Consider the following 17,219-nt stretch of genomic DNA (forward strand, 5'->3'; position numbering starts at 1 on the left):
ATATTCTGACAGATGATCGAGTTCTGTGATGGTGTCACAGGGCATCCTCATTTAGTGACAGCAGCAAAGAGCCTCACTTTGAGAATGAAAAGTTGTCTACCTCTTATATCTTTACCACATCCAGTTTCGCATTCATTTGGAGACTGTTCATAGTTTATAGAAACTAGGAGCAGGAACAAAGATTGCTCTTTAAAAGGAGCAGTCTTCAAAATTGACATTTGAGAAGCATGTGCCCTGAAGTAATCTTCAGAGAAGACAAAGAACTGGGAGGCGAGCTCTACACTGAGAGCAAAGTTGCCACCTCACTCAACTTGGGGTAGCATTTGTTTCAAGCCAAACTTTGAGGAGAAAGTGAGGTCTGCAGATGCTGGAGATCAGAGCTGAAAAGGTGTTGCTGGAAAAGCGCAGCAGGTCAGGCAGCATCCAGGGAACAGGAGAATCGACGTTTCGGGCATAAGCCCTTCTTCAGGAATGAGGAAAGTTTGTCCAGCAGGCTAAGATAAAAGGTAGGGAGGAGGGACTTGGGGGAGGGGCGTCGGAAATGTGATAGGTGGAAAGAGGTCAAGGTGAGGGTGATAGGTCAGACTGGGGTGGGGGCGGAGAGGTCAGGAAGAAGATTGCAGGTTAGGAAGGCGGTGCTGAATTCGATGGATTTGACTGAGACAAGGTGGGGGGAGGGGAAATGAGGAAACTTCTGAAATCCGAGTTCATCCCTTGTGGTTGGAGGGTTCCTAGGCGGAAGATGAGGCGCTCTTCCTCCAACCGTCGTGTTGTTGTGGTCTGGCGATGGAGGAGTCCAAAGACCTGCATATTCTTGGTGGAGTGGGAGGGGGAGTTGAAGTGTTGAGCCACAGGGTGGTTGGGTTGGTTGGTCCGGGTGTCCCAGAGGTGTTCTCTGAAACGCTCCGCAAGTAGGCGGCCTGTCTCCCCAATATAGAGGAGGCCACATCGGGTGCAGAGGATGCAATAGATGATGTGTGTGGAGGGGTGCAGAGGATGCACCCCTCCACTGGCTAACTGGTTGGTAATCCTCTTTTTCTTACTTCGAATAATGGAGTTACATTTGCCACCCTCAGTGTCTATAGATTTTGGAAGATGTCTATCAAGAACATCCAATACTCTGCTCATTAAGATTCAAAGCCTTTAGATTTGTCTGTTTAGCTTTGGTAGTCATCTTAGCTTTACTTTGCACTAAGGCCTCATTTGTTTTTCTCCCTGTTTCTGTCTTTCACTTCTATTTCTTACCTTTCCTCCTTTGGTTGTATTCTTGATTGTCCCATCTCGGTCTCCATGCTCAGGTTTATAGCCTCCCTGACAGCTCTAGCAAATAGATCCCCAAGGACATTGGCTCTAGTCTGCCCAGATGCAAGCCGTCCTGCTTGCACTGGTCTCATCTTGCCCAGAAGTAGTTTGGCTCAGTGTCCCAGGAATCAGAATCCCTCCCTGTTATGCTATTTCTCTGGTCATGTATTCATTATCTTGCTTCGCATGAGTACCTCCTCTATTTCTGTAGGCCTTCATTGTGTAATGACCACACAATAGCACTTGTGTCTGGATTCATTGTGGACAATTCCATTAAGCCCATGTGGAGAATATTAGAAACAAAGCAGCCTCTTACTTATATTATTAGTCAGCAGTCACAGCACACACAAATGTCAGTTTGCTACAATCCTTAATCCGGTGAGACATAAATGCATTTGATAAGGAGAACCATGGCCTTCTGACACTTCAGACCTTATTCAGCTGCATACTGCACATGGTATTGGTGATTGTAAGTGCAATGGGTTCATGATACCTTGTCCACAGCCCTCGGTCCAGATGACACAAGAAAGGTGGCAGTGCATATAAGAGCATGTTGGGAAATACTTAAAGTTCACTGTGAGAGAAAAGCAGGTCCACACTTTCATTCATGCTGTGATATCTTGGTAAAAGCAAAGTACAATGAATGCTAGAAAACTGAACTAAAAGCAGATAGTGCTGGAGAAATTCTGCAAATCTGGCAGCATCTGTGGCTGAAAGAAAGTTAATGTTTGAGTTGAATATGACTTCATCACCTTGGAAGATTGACTAGTGCTTCTCCAATTTCTTCCCTTTTCTCTGCATCCTTGGGTGCATCCCAATTGATTTTGATTTACAACATTTAGGATCACCAGCCTTTCTAAACCTCCTCTATATCAATGTTTAGACCATCCAATATCTCGACTACCTCCTCTTTCATTTTATTGTTGCCAAAGTTTTATTGATTGGAAATATGTATGTTGTAGGGTTTTCAGGGTTTGTACGTCCACCATTGCTTTTCCTGTTACATGTAAATTACTAAGACTTGTGGATAGTACAAATTTGATGCTTGTGTTTGATGTAAAATTTTGCAGTATAGCACACACTACTAGCAAATTTAAGAAGTACAGACTATTGCAAGAATAATTTAATGTGGAGAAGTCTAAAGTGGTGCATTTTAAGGACAATGACATAGAGAGGCAGTATTATCTCAATGATATTTTGTGGTGGGTATACAAGCAGAGTACAAGCATATTCAAAAATCTTTCAAGATGACCAGGGAATTAATTATGCCGTTAAGAATATGTATGGAATATTTGGCATTGTAAGCACAGGCATAGAAAACAGAAACAAGGAAGACATTTGGAAAGTATTGACTAGGCCTCAGCTGGAATATTGTGTGGAACATTGTGTATCATAGAAGGTTTGCAACAAAGGTTCACGAGACTGATTCCTGAGCTGGCAGGGTTGTTCTATAGGACAGACTGAAAAGACTAGGACTCTATTCTGTAGAGTTTCAAAGAATCAGAGATAATCTAATTTTGACCTACAAAATCCTTAAAGGGCTGAAAAGATAGGGGAAGAAACTATGGTATCTTTATGGGCAGCATGGTGGCTCAGTGGTTAGCACTGCTGCCTCACAGCACCAGGGTCCTAGGTTCAATTCCAGCCTCAGGTGACTGTCTGTGTTGAGTTTGCGCATTCTTCCCATATGCGTGGGTTTCCTCCGGGTGCTGTAGTTTCCTCCCACAGGCCAGGTGAATTGGCCATGCTAAATTGTTCGGTGCATTAGTCAGAGGGAAATGGGTCTGGGTGGATTACTCTTCGAGAGGCGATGTGGACTGGTTGGGCCGAATGGCCTATTTCCACACTGTAGGGAATGTAATCTAATCTAATAACCAGAAACACAGTCTCAGATTAAAGGGTAGACCATTTAGGACAGAAATATGGAGGAATTTCTTTGTTTGAAGAGTGATGAACCTTTGAAAGTTCTACCTATGCTCCCTAGTTCTAGTTTCACCCATCAGTGGAAACAATCTCCCTGCTTGTATCTGATCTGTTCCCTTCATAATTTTATTTGTATCTATAAGATCCCCTCTCATTTTGGACTGAGTTGAGGAGAAACTTCTTTACCCAGAGGGTTGTGAATCTGTGGAATACTCTGCCCAGTTGAGGCTACCTCATTGAATGTTCTTAAGGCAAAGGTAGATATGTTTTTGAACAGTAAAGGAATTAAGAGTTATGGTGAACAGGCAGGTATTTGGAGCTGAGTACATGAAAAGATCAGCCATGTTATTATTGAATGGTGGAACAGGCTCGATAGGCCAGATGGCCTACTCCTGCTCCTATTTCTTACATTCTTATGCCTGCAGCACATGAATTGTAGTGGTTAAAGAAGTACTTAAGTTCATATTGTATTTTATTTCATATCTGATCACTCCAAATAACCCATTTGGAGCTCTGCAACAATTTCATTTTATATGGATATTCATGCCTTAAAAGGTAATGAAGGGTGACATAATTATGTTACCTCATAATGCAGTTACATGCATCATAAGTAATTATGTATATATTACATGGTATATAACTTTTGGTATGCGTAACCTGCATTACGATGCTGGCATCACTTACTTGAAATACATGGAACAAATATGATCGTTTTACAGCCAATTTTAGATGGTACTGTATTGTTGAAGTATAATATTTAAATATCTTTATAATAGATTGAAATTGAAAAGCAAGAAAGGGACATTGTTTTATTGGAGCAAGCCATCGTAAAACTCAGATCCGTAAGTGGTACTATGTAATTTTGAAGACTCAAAATCGAAACTGATTTAGTTTGATTATAGTATTAATAATATAGGTCAGTATTCCAGAGTAAATGATTAAATCTAACTAAGCTTGCCTAGGGTTTTAACAAGCTAGATTTCTATTGGTTTGACTAGGTTTCTTGAAGAATTAAGTTATTTCTCAAGAAATCTGTACTATACCAGATACAAAGATCAGAACCAAGCTTTTATTTTACTGAATCTGACTTTGCAAGTTTGTTATATCCAATTTACCTTGGAATTGGGCAAGAGTTCAGACCGACAGAGAATTCAAATGCTTTTTCCCAACAATTAACCATTTTTAAAACATTTGGCTCATATATTTTATTAATCATCCCGTTTTTACAAGTTATTTCTTCCCCTTCTCCAGGATACCGCAAAATCCAAGCAGCAACTTGAGGAAATTAAAGCAGAATTACAGGCAAAGGCTGAAGGCAGCAATGAGGCATTAATTCACTTTGAGAGGTGCCAACAAAACAAAGCTCAAAAGATCCTTGATACAGGTTGGCTGTTATTTGGAAATACCGTTTGATTTTTAAAAAAAATCACAACTTCTAGATAGCAAAATTGTTTAGGTATTGAAGTTTTAAATCGTGATGAAAGTTCATTTTGAGGTTGTAGATAGCTTGGTCAGTGATTACATTTTCTGATGTAGTGTGGAGGAGGTGTTTAGGCCAAGAACTTTTGTGGCCTAATGCTTGTTCTGTGCTAAGTTAGCTACTTGCAGCCAATATGATGTTGGTGGCCCACAATGCTAGAGAAAGTAAATTTTAGCCCAAAGTTGATATTCCTAATTGAAATCCACTGACTCATGCTGGAAAGGCAATGCACATTGTCATCAAATGACAGCATAATCAGGCTTGACCTTTGAGTTTTTGTAGTCAGGTAGCTTGCCTTACGTACTGTCCAAAAAAAATGGGCAAAGACTGCTTGGTACCTTTGATTCCATGCTAAAAGATCTGTGTTTTCAAGAGAATTGGGAACATAAACTTACAAATACCAAATTATTATGCCATACAAAATATGCTTTTGGTCAGGAAATGGGATCATTATGTCAGGAAAGTTTCAATTTATAGTACAATACAAAGTTGTTTTATAAATCTATTCTAGGGTAAATACTTGTTATGATATCCTGAAAGAAACAATACCATCTCATTTTTGATGGATATTTAAGCTTTATTAGTCTCAGTGGCTTTTTTATCTTTTAATTTAAAGTGGAAAAGAGGAAATTAAAAGAGGAAAGTTATTAAATTATTAATACACATAATAACTATATAATATTACGCACTTACTGCACTTGTGAAAACCATACAATTAGTGATCATAAGGAAAGTATGCTTCTTGGTAGTAAGTAATTCGACCAGGCTCATTACTATCAGATTGCTTACTAACTCCCTTGATATTTAGACCCATTTGCAAGATTGATAATTTGTGTGAGCAAGTGATATTTAGAAAAGTAACATATTAAAGAATATTAATTTAGAGTTATTAATTATTAATTTAAAATTGGAGATATACTAAAGCCTACGATATCAGTAAAATGACTACTATCTCTTTTTAGTGTAGACACTTCCAAAATGTGTGTTTATGAAAGTTGCCTTTTTATTTCAGTTTTTCAGTATTTGTATTTTTAGAGAGGGTAATGCAATAATTTCATTGATTAAGTATTTATTTATTCATAGAATATAGAACATAGAACAGTACAACAAAATACAGGCCTTCCTGCCCTCAATGTTGTGCCAACCTGTTATCCTACTCTAAGATCAAACTAACCTGCATACCCTTCATTTGCTATTATCCATATGCTGATCCATTAAATATCCCTAATATATCAGACACTGCTACTAATGCTGGCAATGCATTCCACGCACCTACCACTCTGTAAAGAACCTACCTTTGACATCTCCCCTAAACCTTCCTCCAATTTCCTTAAAGTTATGTCCCCTTGTGATAGCCACTTCCACCCTGGGAAAAAGTCTCTGACTATCTGCTCTATCTATGCCTCTCATCATCTTGTACACCTCTATTAAATCACCTCCCATCCTTCTTTGTTCCAATGAGAAAAGCACTAGCTCCCTCAACCTTTCTTCATAAGACATGCATTTCAGTCCAGGCAGCATCCTGGTAAAACTCCTCTGCACCTTCTCTAAAGCTTCTACATCCCTTCCTATAATGAAGTGACCAGATCCGAACCAGATGAAGTAGCCAGGGCTTTATAGAGTTGCAGCATAACCTCGTAGCTCTTAAACTCAATCCCATATGCCTTCTTAATAACCCTATCAACTTGGGTGGCAACTTTGAAGGATCTATGGACCTGGACCCCAAAAGCCCTCTGTTCCTTCACACTGCCAAGAATCCTGCCTTTAACCCTGAATTCTGCATTCAAATTCGAACTTCCAACATAAATCACTTCATACTTTTCAGGGTGAACTCCATTTGCCTCTTCTCAACCCAGCTCTGCATCCTGTCAATGTCCCATTGCAACTTGCAACAGTCCTCCACACTATCCACAACTCCACCAACCTTTGTGTCATCATGAAACTTATTAACCCACTCTTTCACTTGCTCATCAAAATCATTTATAAAACTCACAAAGAGCTAAGGTCCCAGAACAGATCTCTACAGAACATCACTGGTCACTGAGCTCTCAGGCTGAATATTTTCCATCTACTACCACCCTCTGTCTTCTATAGGCCAGCCAATTCTATATCCAGACAGCCAAATGTCCCCGTGTCCAATGTTTCCTTACTTTCTGAATGAGGAGAAAGTGAGGTCTGCAGATGCTGGAGATCAAAGTTGAAACTTTATTGCTGGAACAGCACAGCAGGTCAGGCAGCATCCAAGGAACAGGAGATTCGACGTTTCGGGCACAGGCCCTTCTTCAGGAATGAGCAGAGAGTGTTCAGCAGGAGAAGATAAAAGGTAGGGAGGAGGGACTTGGAGGAGGGGCGTTGGAAATGTGATAGGTGGAAAGAGGTCAAGGTGAGGGTGATAGGTCGGAGTAGGATGGAGGCGGAGAGGTCAAGAAGAAGACTGCAGGTCAGGAAGGCGGTGCCGGGCTGGAGGGATTCGGCTGAGACAAGGTGGGGGGAGGGGGGATGAAGAAACTGGTGAAGTCCAAGTTCATCCCCTGTGGTTGGAGGGTTCCCAGTCGGAAGATAAGACGCTCCTCCTCCGACTGTTGCGTTGTTGTGGTTTGGCGGTGGATGAGTCCAATGACCTGCACTCCCTCCGCGACTCCCTTGTCAGATCCACACCCCCCACCGACCCAACCTCCACTCCCGGCACCTTCCCTTGCAACCGCAGGAGGTGCAACACTTGCGCCCACACCTCCCCCCTCACTTCTCTCCAAGGCCCCAAAGAAAACTTCCATATCCGCCACAGATTCACCTGCACCTCCACCCACATCATCTACTGCATCCGCTGCAGCCGGTGTGGCCTCCTCTATATTGGGGAGACAGGCCGCCTACTTGCGGAGCGATTCAGAGAGCACCTCTGGGCCACCCGGACGAACCAACCCAACCACCCTGTAGCACAGCATTTCAACTCCCCCTCCCACTCCACCGAGGATATGCAGGTCATTGGACTCATCCACCGCCAAACCACAACAACGCGACGGTCGGAGGAGGAGCGTCTTATCTTCCGACTGGGAACCCTCCAACCACAGGGGATGAACTTGGACTTCACCAGTTTCTTCATCCCCCCTCCCCCCATCTTGTCTCAGCCGAATCCCTCCAGCCCGGCACCGCCTTCCTGACCTGCAGTCTTCTTCTTGACCTCTCCGCCTCCATCCTACTCCGACCTATCACCCTCACCTTGACCTCTTTCCACCTATCACATTTCCAACGCCCCTCCTCCAAGTCCCTCCTCCCTACCTTTTATCTTCTCCTGCTGAACACTCTCTGCTCATTCCTGAAGAAGGGCCTGTGCCCGAAACGTCGAATCTCCTGTTCCCTGGATGCTGCCTGACCTGCTGTGCTGTTCCAGCAATAAAGTTTCAACTTACTTTCTGAATGAGCCTACTATGGGGAACCTTATCAAACGTCTTGTTGAAATACATATACACCACATCTACTCCTCTACCTTCATCAATGTGTTTTGTCACATCCTTAAAGAATTCAGTAAGGCTTGTGAGTCATGACCTGCCCCTTACAAAGCCATGCTGATTATCTCTAATCAAGCTATGCTTTTCCAAATATTCATGAATCCTTTCTCACAGAATCCTGTCCAATAATTTGCCCACCACTGACATTAGACTCACTGGTCTGTAGAGTCATAGAACCAGAGAGATGTACAACACGGAAACAGACCCTTCGGTCCAACTCGTCCATGCCAATCAGATATCCCAACCCAATCTAGTCCCACCTGCCAGCATCTGGCCCATTCCCCTCCAAACCCTTCCTATTCATATACCCATCCAGATGCTTTTAAATGTTGCAATTGTACTAGCCACCACTTCCTCTGGCAGCTCATTCCTTCGATGTACCACCCTCTGTGTGAAAAAGTTGCCTCTTAGGTCTCTTTTATACCTTGTCCCTCTTACCCAAAACCTATGCCCTCTAGTTCTGGACTCCCCCACCCCAGAAGGAGACTTTGTCTATTTATCCTATCAAAGCCCCTAATGGTTTTATAAACCTCCATAAGGTCACCCCTCAGCCTCCAACGCTTCAGGGAACACAGCCCCAGCCTATTCAACCTCTCCCGATAGCACGAATCTTCCAACCCTAGCAGCATTCTTGTAAATCTTTTCTGAACCCTTTCAAGTATCACAACATCTTTCCGATAGGAAGGAGACCAGAATTGCATGCAATATTCCAAAAGTGGCCGAACGAATGTTCTGTACAGCTGCAACATGACCTCCCAACTCCTGTACTCAATACTCGGACCAATAATGGAAAGCGTACCAAAACGCCTTCTTCACTATCCTATCTACCTGTGACTCCACTTTCAAGGAGCTATGAACCTGCACTCTAAGGTATCTTTGTTCAGCAACACTCCCTAGGACCTTACCATTAAATGTATAAGTCCTACTCTGATTTGCTTTTCGAAAATGCAGCACCTCGCATTTATCTAAATTAATCTCCATCTGCCACTCCTCAGCCCATTGGCCCATCTGATCAAGATCCCATTGTAATCTGACGTAACCTTCTTCACTGTCCACTACACCTCCAATTTTGGTGTCATCTGCAAACTTATTAATTGTACCTATTATGCTCACATCCAAATCATTTATATAAATGATGAAAAGTAGCGGACCAAGCATCGATCCTTGTGGAACTCCACTGGTCACAGGCCTCCAGTCTGAAAAAAACAGCCCTCCACCACCACCCTCTGTCTTCTACCTTTGAGCCAGTTCTGTATCCAAATGGCTAGTTCTCCCTGTATTCCATGAGATCTAACCTTGCTAACCAGTCTCCCAAGGGGAACCTTGTCGCATGCCTTATTGCAGTCCATAGAGATCATGTCCATCACTCTGCCCTCATCAATCCTCTTTGTTACTTCTTCAAACAACTCAATCAAGTTTGTGAGACATAATTTCAGATGCACAAAGCCATGTTGACTATCCCTAATCAGTCCTTGCCTTTCCAAATACATGTACATCCTGTCCCTCAGGATTCCCTCCAACAACTTGCCCACCACCGACATCAGGCTCACCGGTCTATAGTTCCTTGGCTTGTCCTTACCACCCTTCTTAAACAGTGGTACCATGTTTGCCAACCTCCGGTTTTCCAGCACCTCACCTGTGACTATCGATGATACAAATATCTCAGCAAGGGGCGCATCAATCACTTCCCTAGCTTCACACAGAGTTCTAGGGTACACCTGATCAGGTCCTGGGGATTTATCCACTTTTATATGTTTCAGGACATCCAGCACTTCCTCCTCTGTAATATGGACATTTTTCAAGCTGTCACCATCTATTTCCCTTCATTCTATGTCTTCCATGTCCTTTTCCACAGTAAACACTGATGCACAATACTTGTTTAATATCTTCCTAATTCCCAGGGTTATCCCTATTCCTTTTCTTGAACAAGGGAATGACGTTTGCTACCCTCCAATCATCTGGCACTACTAGAGTGGACAGTAGGACACAAAGATCATTGCCAAAGCCACAGCAATCTCTTCCCTTGCTTCCCTAGTAACCTTGGGTATATCCTGTCTGGCCCAGGAGACTTATCTATCCTCATGTTTTTCAAAATTTCCAGCACATCCTCCTTCTTAACATCAATCTGTTTGAGCATATCAACCTGTTTCTCGCTGTCCTGAAAAACGACAAGGCCCCTCTCACTAGTGAATACTGAGGCTAAGTATTCAGTAAGGACCTCACCTACCTCCAATGACTTCAGGCACAAGTTCCCTCCACTATCCCTGATAGCCTTACCCTCACTCTGGCCATTCTCTTGTTTCTCATATAAGTAGAGAACGCCTGGGGGTTTTCCTTAATCCTACCTGCCAAGGCTTTTTCATGTCCTCCTCTAGCTTTCCTAAGTCTATTCTTCAGTTCCTTCCTGGCTACCATGTAACCCTCTAGAACCCTGTGTGATCCTTGCTTCCTCAACCTTAAGTAAGCTTCCTTCGTCCTCTTGACTAGATGTTCAACATCTCTTGTCATCCAAGGTTCCTTCACTCTACCATCCCCTCCTTGCCTCAATGGGACAAACCTATTTAGCACTTGCAGCAAGTGTTCCCTAAACAACCTCCACATTTCTGTCATGCGTTTCCCTGAGAGTATCTGTTTCCAATTTATGCTGCATAGTTCCTGCCTCAGAGTGTTGTAATTCCCCCTTCCCCAATTAAATACTTTCCCAAACCATCTGCTCCTATTCCTCTCCATGACTATAGTAAAGGTCAGGGAGTTGTGATCACTATCAACGAAAAGCTCTCCCATTGAGAGATCTGACACCTGACCTGGTTCGTTGCCAAGTACCAAATCCCATATGGCCTCCCCTGTAGTCGGTCTTTCTATATATTGGGTCAGGAATCCTTCCTGGGCACACCTGACAAAATCTGCTCCTTCTAAACTATTTTCACGAAGGAGGCTCCAATCAATATTAGGGAAGTTAAAGTCACTGAGGACAACAACCCTATATCTTCTGCACCTTTTCAAAATCTGCCTCTCAAACTGCTCCTCCGTGTCTGTGTTGCTGTTGGGGGGTCTGTAGAAAACTTCCAATGGAGAGACTGGTCCTTTCCTGTTTCTGACTTCCATCCATACTGATCCAGTAGACAAACCTTCCTCAGCGACTTCCCTTTCTGCAGCTGTGCTACTGTCCCTGATTAGCAATGTCACTCCCCCACCTTTTTTTACCACCCTCCCTATTCCTTTAGAAAAATCTAAATCCCAGAACGTCCAACAATTATTCCTGCCCCTGTGATATCCAAGTCTCCGTAATGGCTACAACATTGTAGCTCCAAGTACTGATCCATGCTCTAAGCTCATCATCCTTATTTCTGACACTTTTTACGTTAAATCTTTAATCCATCAGACTGACTGCAACTTTTCCCTATCTATCTATCCTTCCTCACAAATTCTCTGCACGCTGTATCTGCCTGTTCCATAGCTCTTGTTCTCATTCCCCTGCCAAACTAGTTTAAACTTTCCCGAAGAGCCCTAGTAAGCCTCTGGCCCAGGATATCGTGCCCCTCTAGTTCAGGTGCAACCCGTCCTCCTTGTACAGATCCCGCCTTCCCCAGAAGGTATCCCAGTGATCCACATATTTGAAGCCCTCCCTCCTAAACCAGCTCTGCAGTCATGTGTTCAACTGCACTAGCTCGCTGCTCCTGGCCTCACTAGCCCGTGGCACTGGTAGCATTCCTGAGATTACTGCTATGCTTGTCCTGACTTTTAGCTTCCAACCTAACTCCCTATATTCACTTTTCAGGTCCTCATACATTTTCCAAGCTATGTCATTGGTACCTAAGTGTACCACGACTTCTGGCTGCTCACTCTGTCCCTGAAGGACCCTGTACACTTGATTCGAGACATCCCTGACCCTGGCACCTAGGAGGCAACATACTATCTGGGATCTTGTTTGCAATCACAGAATCTCCTGTCTGTTCCTCTAACCATTGAATCTCCTGTTACTATCACTCTCCTAATCTCCCCCCATCTCTACTGAGCCACAGAGCAAGGCTTAGAGCCAAAGACCTGGCCGCTGTTGCTTTGTCCTGGTAGGTCATCCACCCAGCAGTATCCAAAGCGGCATACTTATTATTGAGGGAAATGGCCACAAGGGGTACCTGCACTATCTGCCTATTCCCTTTCCCTCTCCTGATGGTCACCCAGCTACCTTGATCATGTAACTTAGGTTTGACTACCTCCCTATAACTCCTCTCAATAACCACCTCTGTCTCCCGAATGATCCACAGTTCATCCAGCTCCAGTTCCTTAATGTCGTCTGTGAGGAACTGGAGTTGGGTGCACTTCTTGCAGGTGAAGTCAGCAGGGACTCTATTGGTGGCCCTTACCTCCCACATCCTACAAGAGGAACTTGCAACTGCCCTAGCTTCCATCCCCTTTGCTCTAAATTGCCAAAAGCAATTAAGAAAAGACTTACCTTACCAACTCTCTTTTTGGTTAGAGGAGAAGGATGGGTGTACTGTTTCAGGTTCATCCACTGACCAAATATATTAATTGACTTACCCAGCATTCCCTGTGTCTGCTTTGCCTCAGTTCAGCCTTCACTCCACTGATTTACGAGGTAAGTATTTTATATTCAAATTTACCTTCCCAGGTGTTCCCTTGCTCATGCTGTCCTGATTCCCACTGCTGAAATTCATTGGCCCAAATCTTGAATCCAGAGCAGAAAAATCTGAATTTAAAAATCTGTGTTGTGCATTGGAACTCTGCAGATTTATTGACATGTACATGTGCGCTGAAATGCCCAGGATGTTTAAATTTCCAATGGCCTGATTTGCACTTTCCTGGACCGTTCAAACAACTCCAGCACTGATTACTTTAGATTACTTACTTACTTACAGTGTGGAAACAGGCTGTTCGACCCAACAAGTCCACACTAACCTGCCGAGGCGCAACCCACCCAGACCCATTCACCTAACACTACGGGCAATTTAGCATGGCCAATTCACCTTAAGACCATAAGACATAGGAGTGGAAGTAAGGCCATTCGGCCCATCGAGTCCACTCCGCCATTCAATCATGGCTGATGGGCATTTCAACTCCACTTACCCGCATTCTCCCTGTAGCCCTTAATTCCTTGTGACATCAAGAATTTATCAACCTCTGCCTTGAAGACATTTAGCGTCCTGGCCTCCACTGCACTCTGCGGCAATGAATTCCACAGGCCCACCACTCTCTGGCTGAAGAAATGTCTCCGCATTGTTGGTTAATACTTGCTCTATCTCAGGGATTAACCAGCATAACTTGAACTGAGAACTACAATGGACTGCTGACTCTTCGTTCCCCAATCCTCCAGGTTGGATTACTCTCCTAACCTGTTCCAACTACCACCACTCACATGCAATGTGCTCACTGCAGCATTGCTGCTGATGTGAAGGTCTGTCCTGTTGTTTTTGTGGTTGTGGTTCCAGATATTATGTGAAAACAATTAATCCCACATGACAAAACAGATAAAACTGTTATTTTCAAATGGAAAAATTGAGAAGGGGTCTGTTATCAATGTGATCTCTGGGATTTAGATTTGAGCCCAAATTTGAGAAAGAATGAAGGTCTGTTAATGATAGCCTCAAAGTCTACGTGAAATAATCTTGGCTAATCACTGCCCATTTCCTTGGGTATAAGGCTGCTCAAAGATGTACCAGTATAATAGCAACATTGAGACAAAAACAAAGTAATTACTTAAGTGGAAGTTAGCTCATTGTGTCTGGTAGAGTGTTTTGCTGCTCACCCATGCATGTGCAATGCCAAAATTAGTTGTTGAAACCCAAAATTAATAAAAGTTACTAATACATTATTTAGAAGATTGAAATAAAAAGAGTTAATTTCACAAGCTTTTACCACTTTTTCATTCAACTTTTCTGTTTGTTTCATTTTAGATCTTGAATTGGGTCCAGAATCAGGAAACAAAGGAACTCATCTGCACTCATATGAGCAAAATAAATCTCCTTTTCTTTTAGATACATTTGTGAAGAATATAGCACAAGAAAGAGATTTCTATAAATCTGAGGTAGAATACTTAATAAAGATGTTGAGAAACAAACCTTCAGGCCAATGCAATTCATCCAGAGGACGTAGTCCACTGCGCTCATCTCCTGTGAAGGTACTTTGCTTGAAACCTAGATTACTTAGAGTCATAAAAATGTACAGCACAGAAACAGACCCTTTGGTCCATGCTGACCAGATATCCCAATCCAATCTAGTCCCATTTGCCAGCACTTGGCTGATATCCCTCTAAACCCTTCCTATTCATATACCCATCCAGAGACCTTTTAAATATTGCAATTGTACCAGCCTCTACCCATTTCCCCAGGCAGCTCATTTCTTACATACATCACCCTCTGTGTGATAAAAATTGCCCCTTAGGTCCTTTTATGTCTTTCCCTTCTTACCCTAAACCTATGCCCTCTAGTTCTGGAGTCCCCCACCCCAGGGAAAAGACTTTGCCTATTTATCCTATCAATGTCCGTCATGACTTTATAAACCTCTTTAAGGTCACCCCTCAGCCTCCAAGCTCCAGGGAAAACAGCCCCAGCCTATTCAACCTCTCCCAATAGCTCAAATCCTCCAACCCTGGCAACATCCTTGCAAATCTTTTCTGAATCCTTTCAAGTTTCACAACATCCTCAATACTCTGACCAATAAAGGAAAGTATACCAAACGCCTTCTTCACTCTCCTATCTACCTGCGACTCTACTTTCAAGGAGCTATGAACCTGCACTCCAAGGTCTTTTTGTTCAGCAACACTACCTAGGACCTTCCCATTAAGTGTATAAGTCCTGCTCTGATTTGCTTTTCCAAAATGCAACACCTTGCATTTATCTAAATTAAACTCCATCTGCCACTCCTCAGCCATTGGCTCATCTGACCACGATCCCATTGCAATCTGACATAATGTTCTTCACTGTCCACTAGATCTCCAATTTTGGTGTCATTTGCAAACTTACTAACTGTATCTCTTCTGTGGGTATATGTGTATCAGCCAAAAATGAGAGTTCAAACAATAGTGTTGAATGTTACAGTCATTTCCTTGTTGCTATCAGCTCTGTGCTAGTTACTGTCTCATGAAGAGGTGAAATTTCAAAGGGTAGAACACCCCAGGATAAAACTGAATAGTTTCATAGAGGTCTGTAGCATTGAAAAATACACCTTCAGCCCAGCAAGTCTGCACTAGGTAAAAAATCAACCCATTTCCAGGCCCTTGGCCCAGAGTTTATATGCCTTGGGTCCATGGGGTTTCTATCTCGACCACCCTTACAGAAAGTGATTTCCATATTCCCATCACACTGGGTGAAAAAAGCTTTTCCTCACATCTCTTGAAACCTCATGCCCCTTGCCTTAAATCTATGCTCTCAGTCATTGATCTGTTTCTTCCTGTCTGTGCCTCTCATAACTTTACGCATCTTCATCATGACCCTCTCAGTGTCTTTTGCTCCAATGAAAACAACAGTCTGTCCAACCTCCCTTCATAGTTAAAACTTTCCAGCCCAGACAACATCCTTTTAAATCTCACTGCATCCTCTCTTTCTTTAATGTGGCTTTCAGAACTGCACACAATACTTTAGCTTTAGCCTAACAAGCTTTTTATATAGTTCCAGCATAACCTCCCTGCTCTTAAACTCTGTTTCAACTAATAAAGGCAAGAATACTATATACCTTCTTAACTAATTTATTTACCTGTCCTGCGACCGTAAGGGACCATGGACATGCACACTCAGGTCTTTCTGATCCTTAGTGCTTCCCGGGGTCCATTCATCATATATTACTTTGCCTTGTTTGTCTTCCCCTTGTGCATCTCCTCTCTCCTATCTGGATTGAATCCCATTTGCCAATGAACAGCCGATCAGCCAATCTGTATCCTTCTGCAACCTAAAGCTCTCCTCCTCACTATTTACTATTCCCACCAATTTTCATATCATCTGCAAACTTACTGATCAACTCTCCATACTCAAGTGTCAAGTCTTTTCTCAAATCTGAAAGCTAACAGGTAATTGTGATGATGGGAGAATTCAGTTACTGTGCAACATGTTTGCATGAACAATTTGGGATATAGAAATTTGTAGTGTGAAAGTTGGTAACATGTATGATTTTTGTTTATAATATTTGTTGATCTCTGTCACGCAGGTCGGAGAATGGAGTCTCTCTCACTTACCTCTGCTGTCTTAGCATTCCCTTTCATTCTTGCTTTCCTTTATCCCGTAAATCCATTCGTTGTGTTCTCTCTTACATCTCACCTCTTAAATCTTGATGACTAAAAATTTGACAACAAATTGAGTGATTTTACACAATTTGCACATCAAAGTGACTTTAACGTAAGTAGACATTCCAAGGCATTTGATGCAAGTGCAATCAGACAATAAAAGGGGAGAGGGGAACTGAAAGTTTTGTCAAAGCAGTTGTAATGTAAGTCTTACAGAAGGTGTTTGTGCTGAAGAGATATAAGGATGAATTTCAGCATTTAAAGCCCAAATGATTGAAAGCATGGCTGTTGATTGTAGGATACGGGGAGTAGGGGATATACATGTATCCAAAACTGGGAAGTCCAGAGATCTTAGATATCATTAGAACTGGAAGAAATTACAGAAATAGGAATAGATGAGGGAGTGAAGGGATTTCAGTATGATGGTGAGAAGTTCAAAATTGAGGTGTTGGTAGTCAACAAGTGCAGAAGAAAAGGGGAAAAGTAAGAGAGGCATACGCTTCTGGCTCTGCTACCAGGACTGGTATATCGCTGATAAAATTCCATGCCACTTATATATTGTCTGTCATAAATTTCAAAATTACTGTCAAAAAGCTAAGTTTACCTCTCAGAACTTTATTTCCTACGGTATTATATTCATAGGTCATGATTCAGTTCATATATACTTGCTGATGAAAGTAGTTCTCATGCTTGGAACAAGGCAAAACAGCTGAAGGCATTCCACTCAACAGCATGCTTGACATGCTTGACCTTCAATTGTCTAGGCTATAGATTC

At 42.7% G+C, this 17,219-nt stretch overlaps 1 protein-coding gene across 6 annotated transcripts in view; it reads left to right on the forward strand.

Moving 5' to 3' along the window:
- LOC122550866 (testis-specific gene 10 protein-like) overlaps positions 1–17,219 on the forward strand; it is a 139,978-nt gene that overhangs the window by 35,464 nt on the left and 87,295 nt on the right. For 5 of the 6 annotated variants that reach the window (XM_087988335.1, XM_043692221.2, XM_087988336.1 and 2 more), the window contains exons 4-6: positions 4,002–4,067; positions 4,477–4,609; positions 14,124–14,347. In XM_087988335.1, coding sequence (XP_087844461.1) covers positions 4,002–4,067; positions 4,477–4,609; positions 14,124–14,347 — 423 coding nt within the window. The remainder of the gene's footprint in view (positions 1–4,001; positions 4,068–4,476; positions 4,610–14,123; positions 14,348–17,219) is intronic. The other variant, XM_043692220.2, reaches the window with a different exon arrangement.

Source organism: Chiloscyllium plagiosum, unplaced genomic scaffold, assembly GCF_037043375.1.
Source record: "Chiloscyllium plagiosum isolate Xiang-an unplaced genomic scaffold, Cpla_swu_hap1 HiC_scaffold_6, whole genome shotgun sequence".
Lineage (NCBI taxonomy): Eukaryota > Metazoa > Chordata > Chondrichthyes > Orectolobiformes > Hemiscylliidae > Chiloscyllium > Chiloscyllium plagiosum.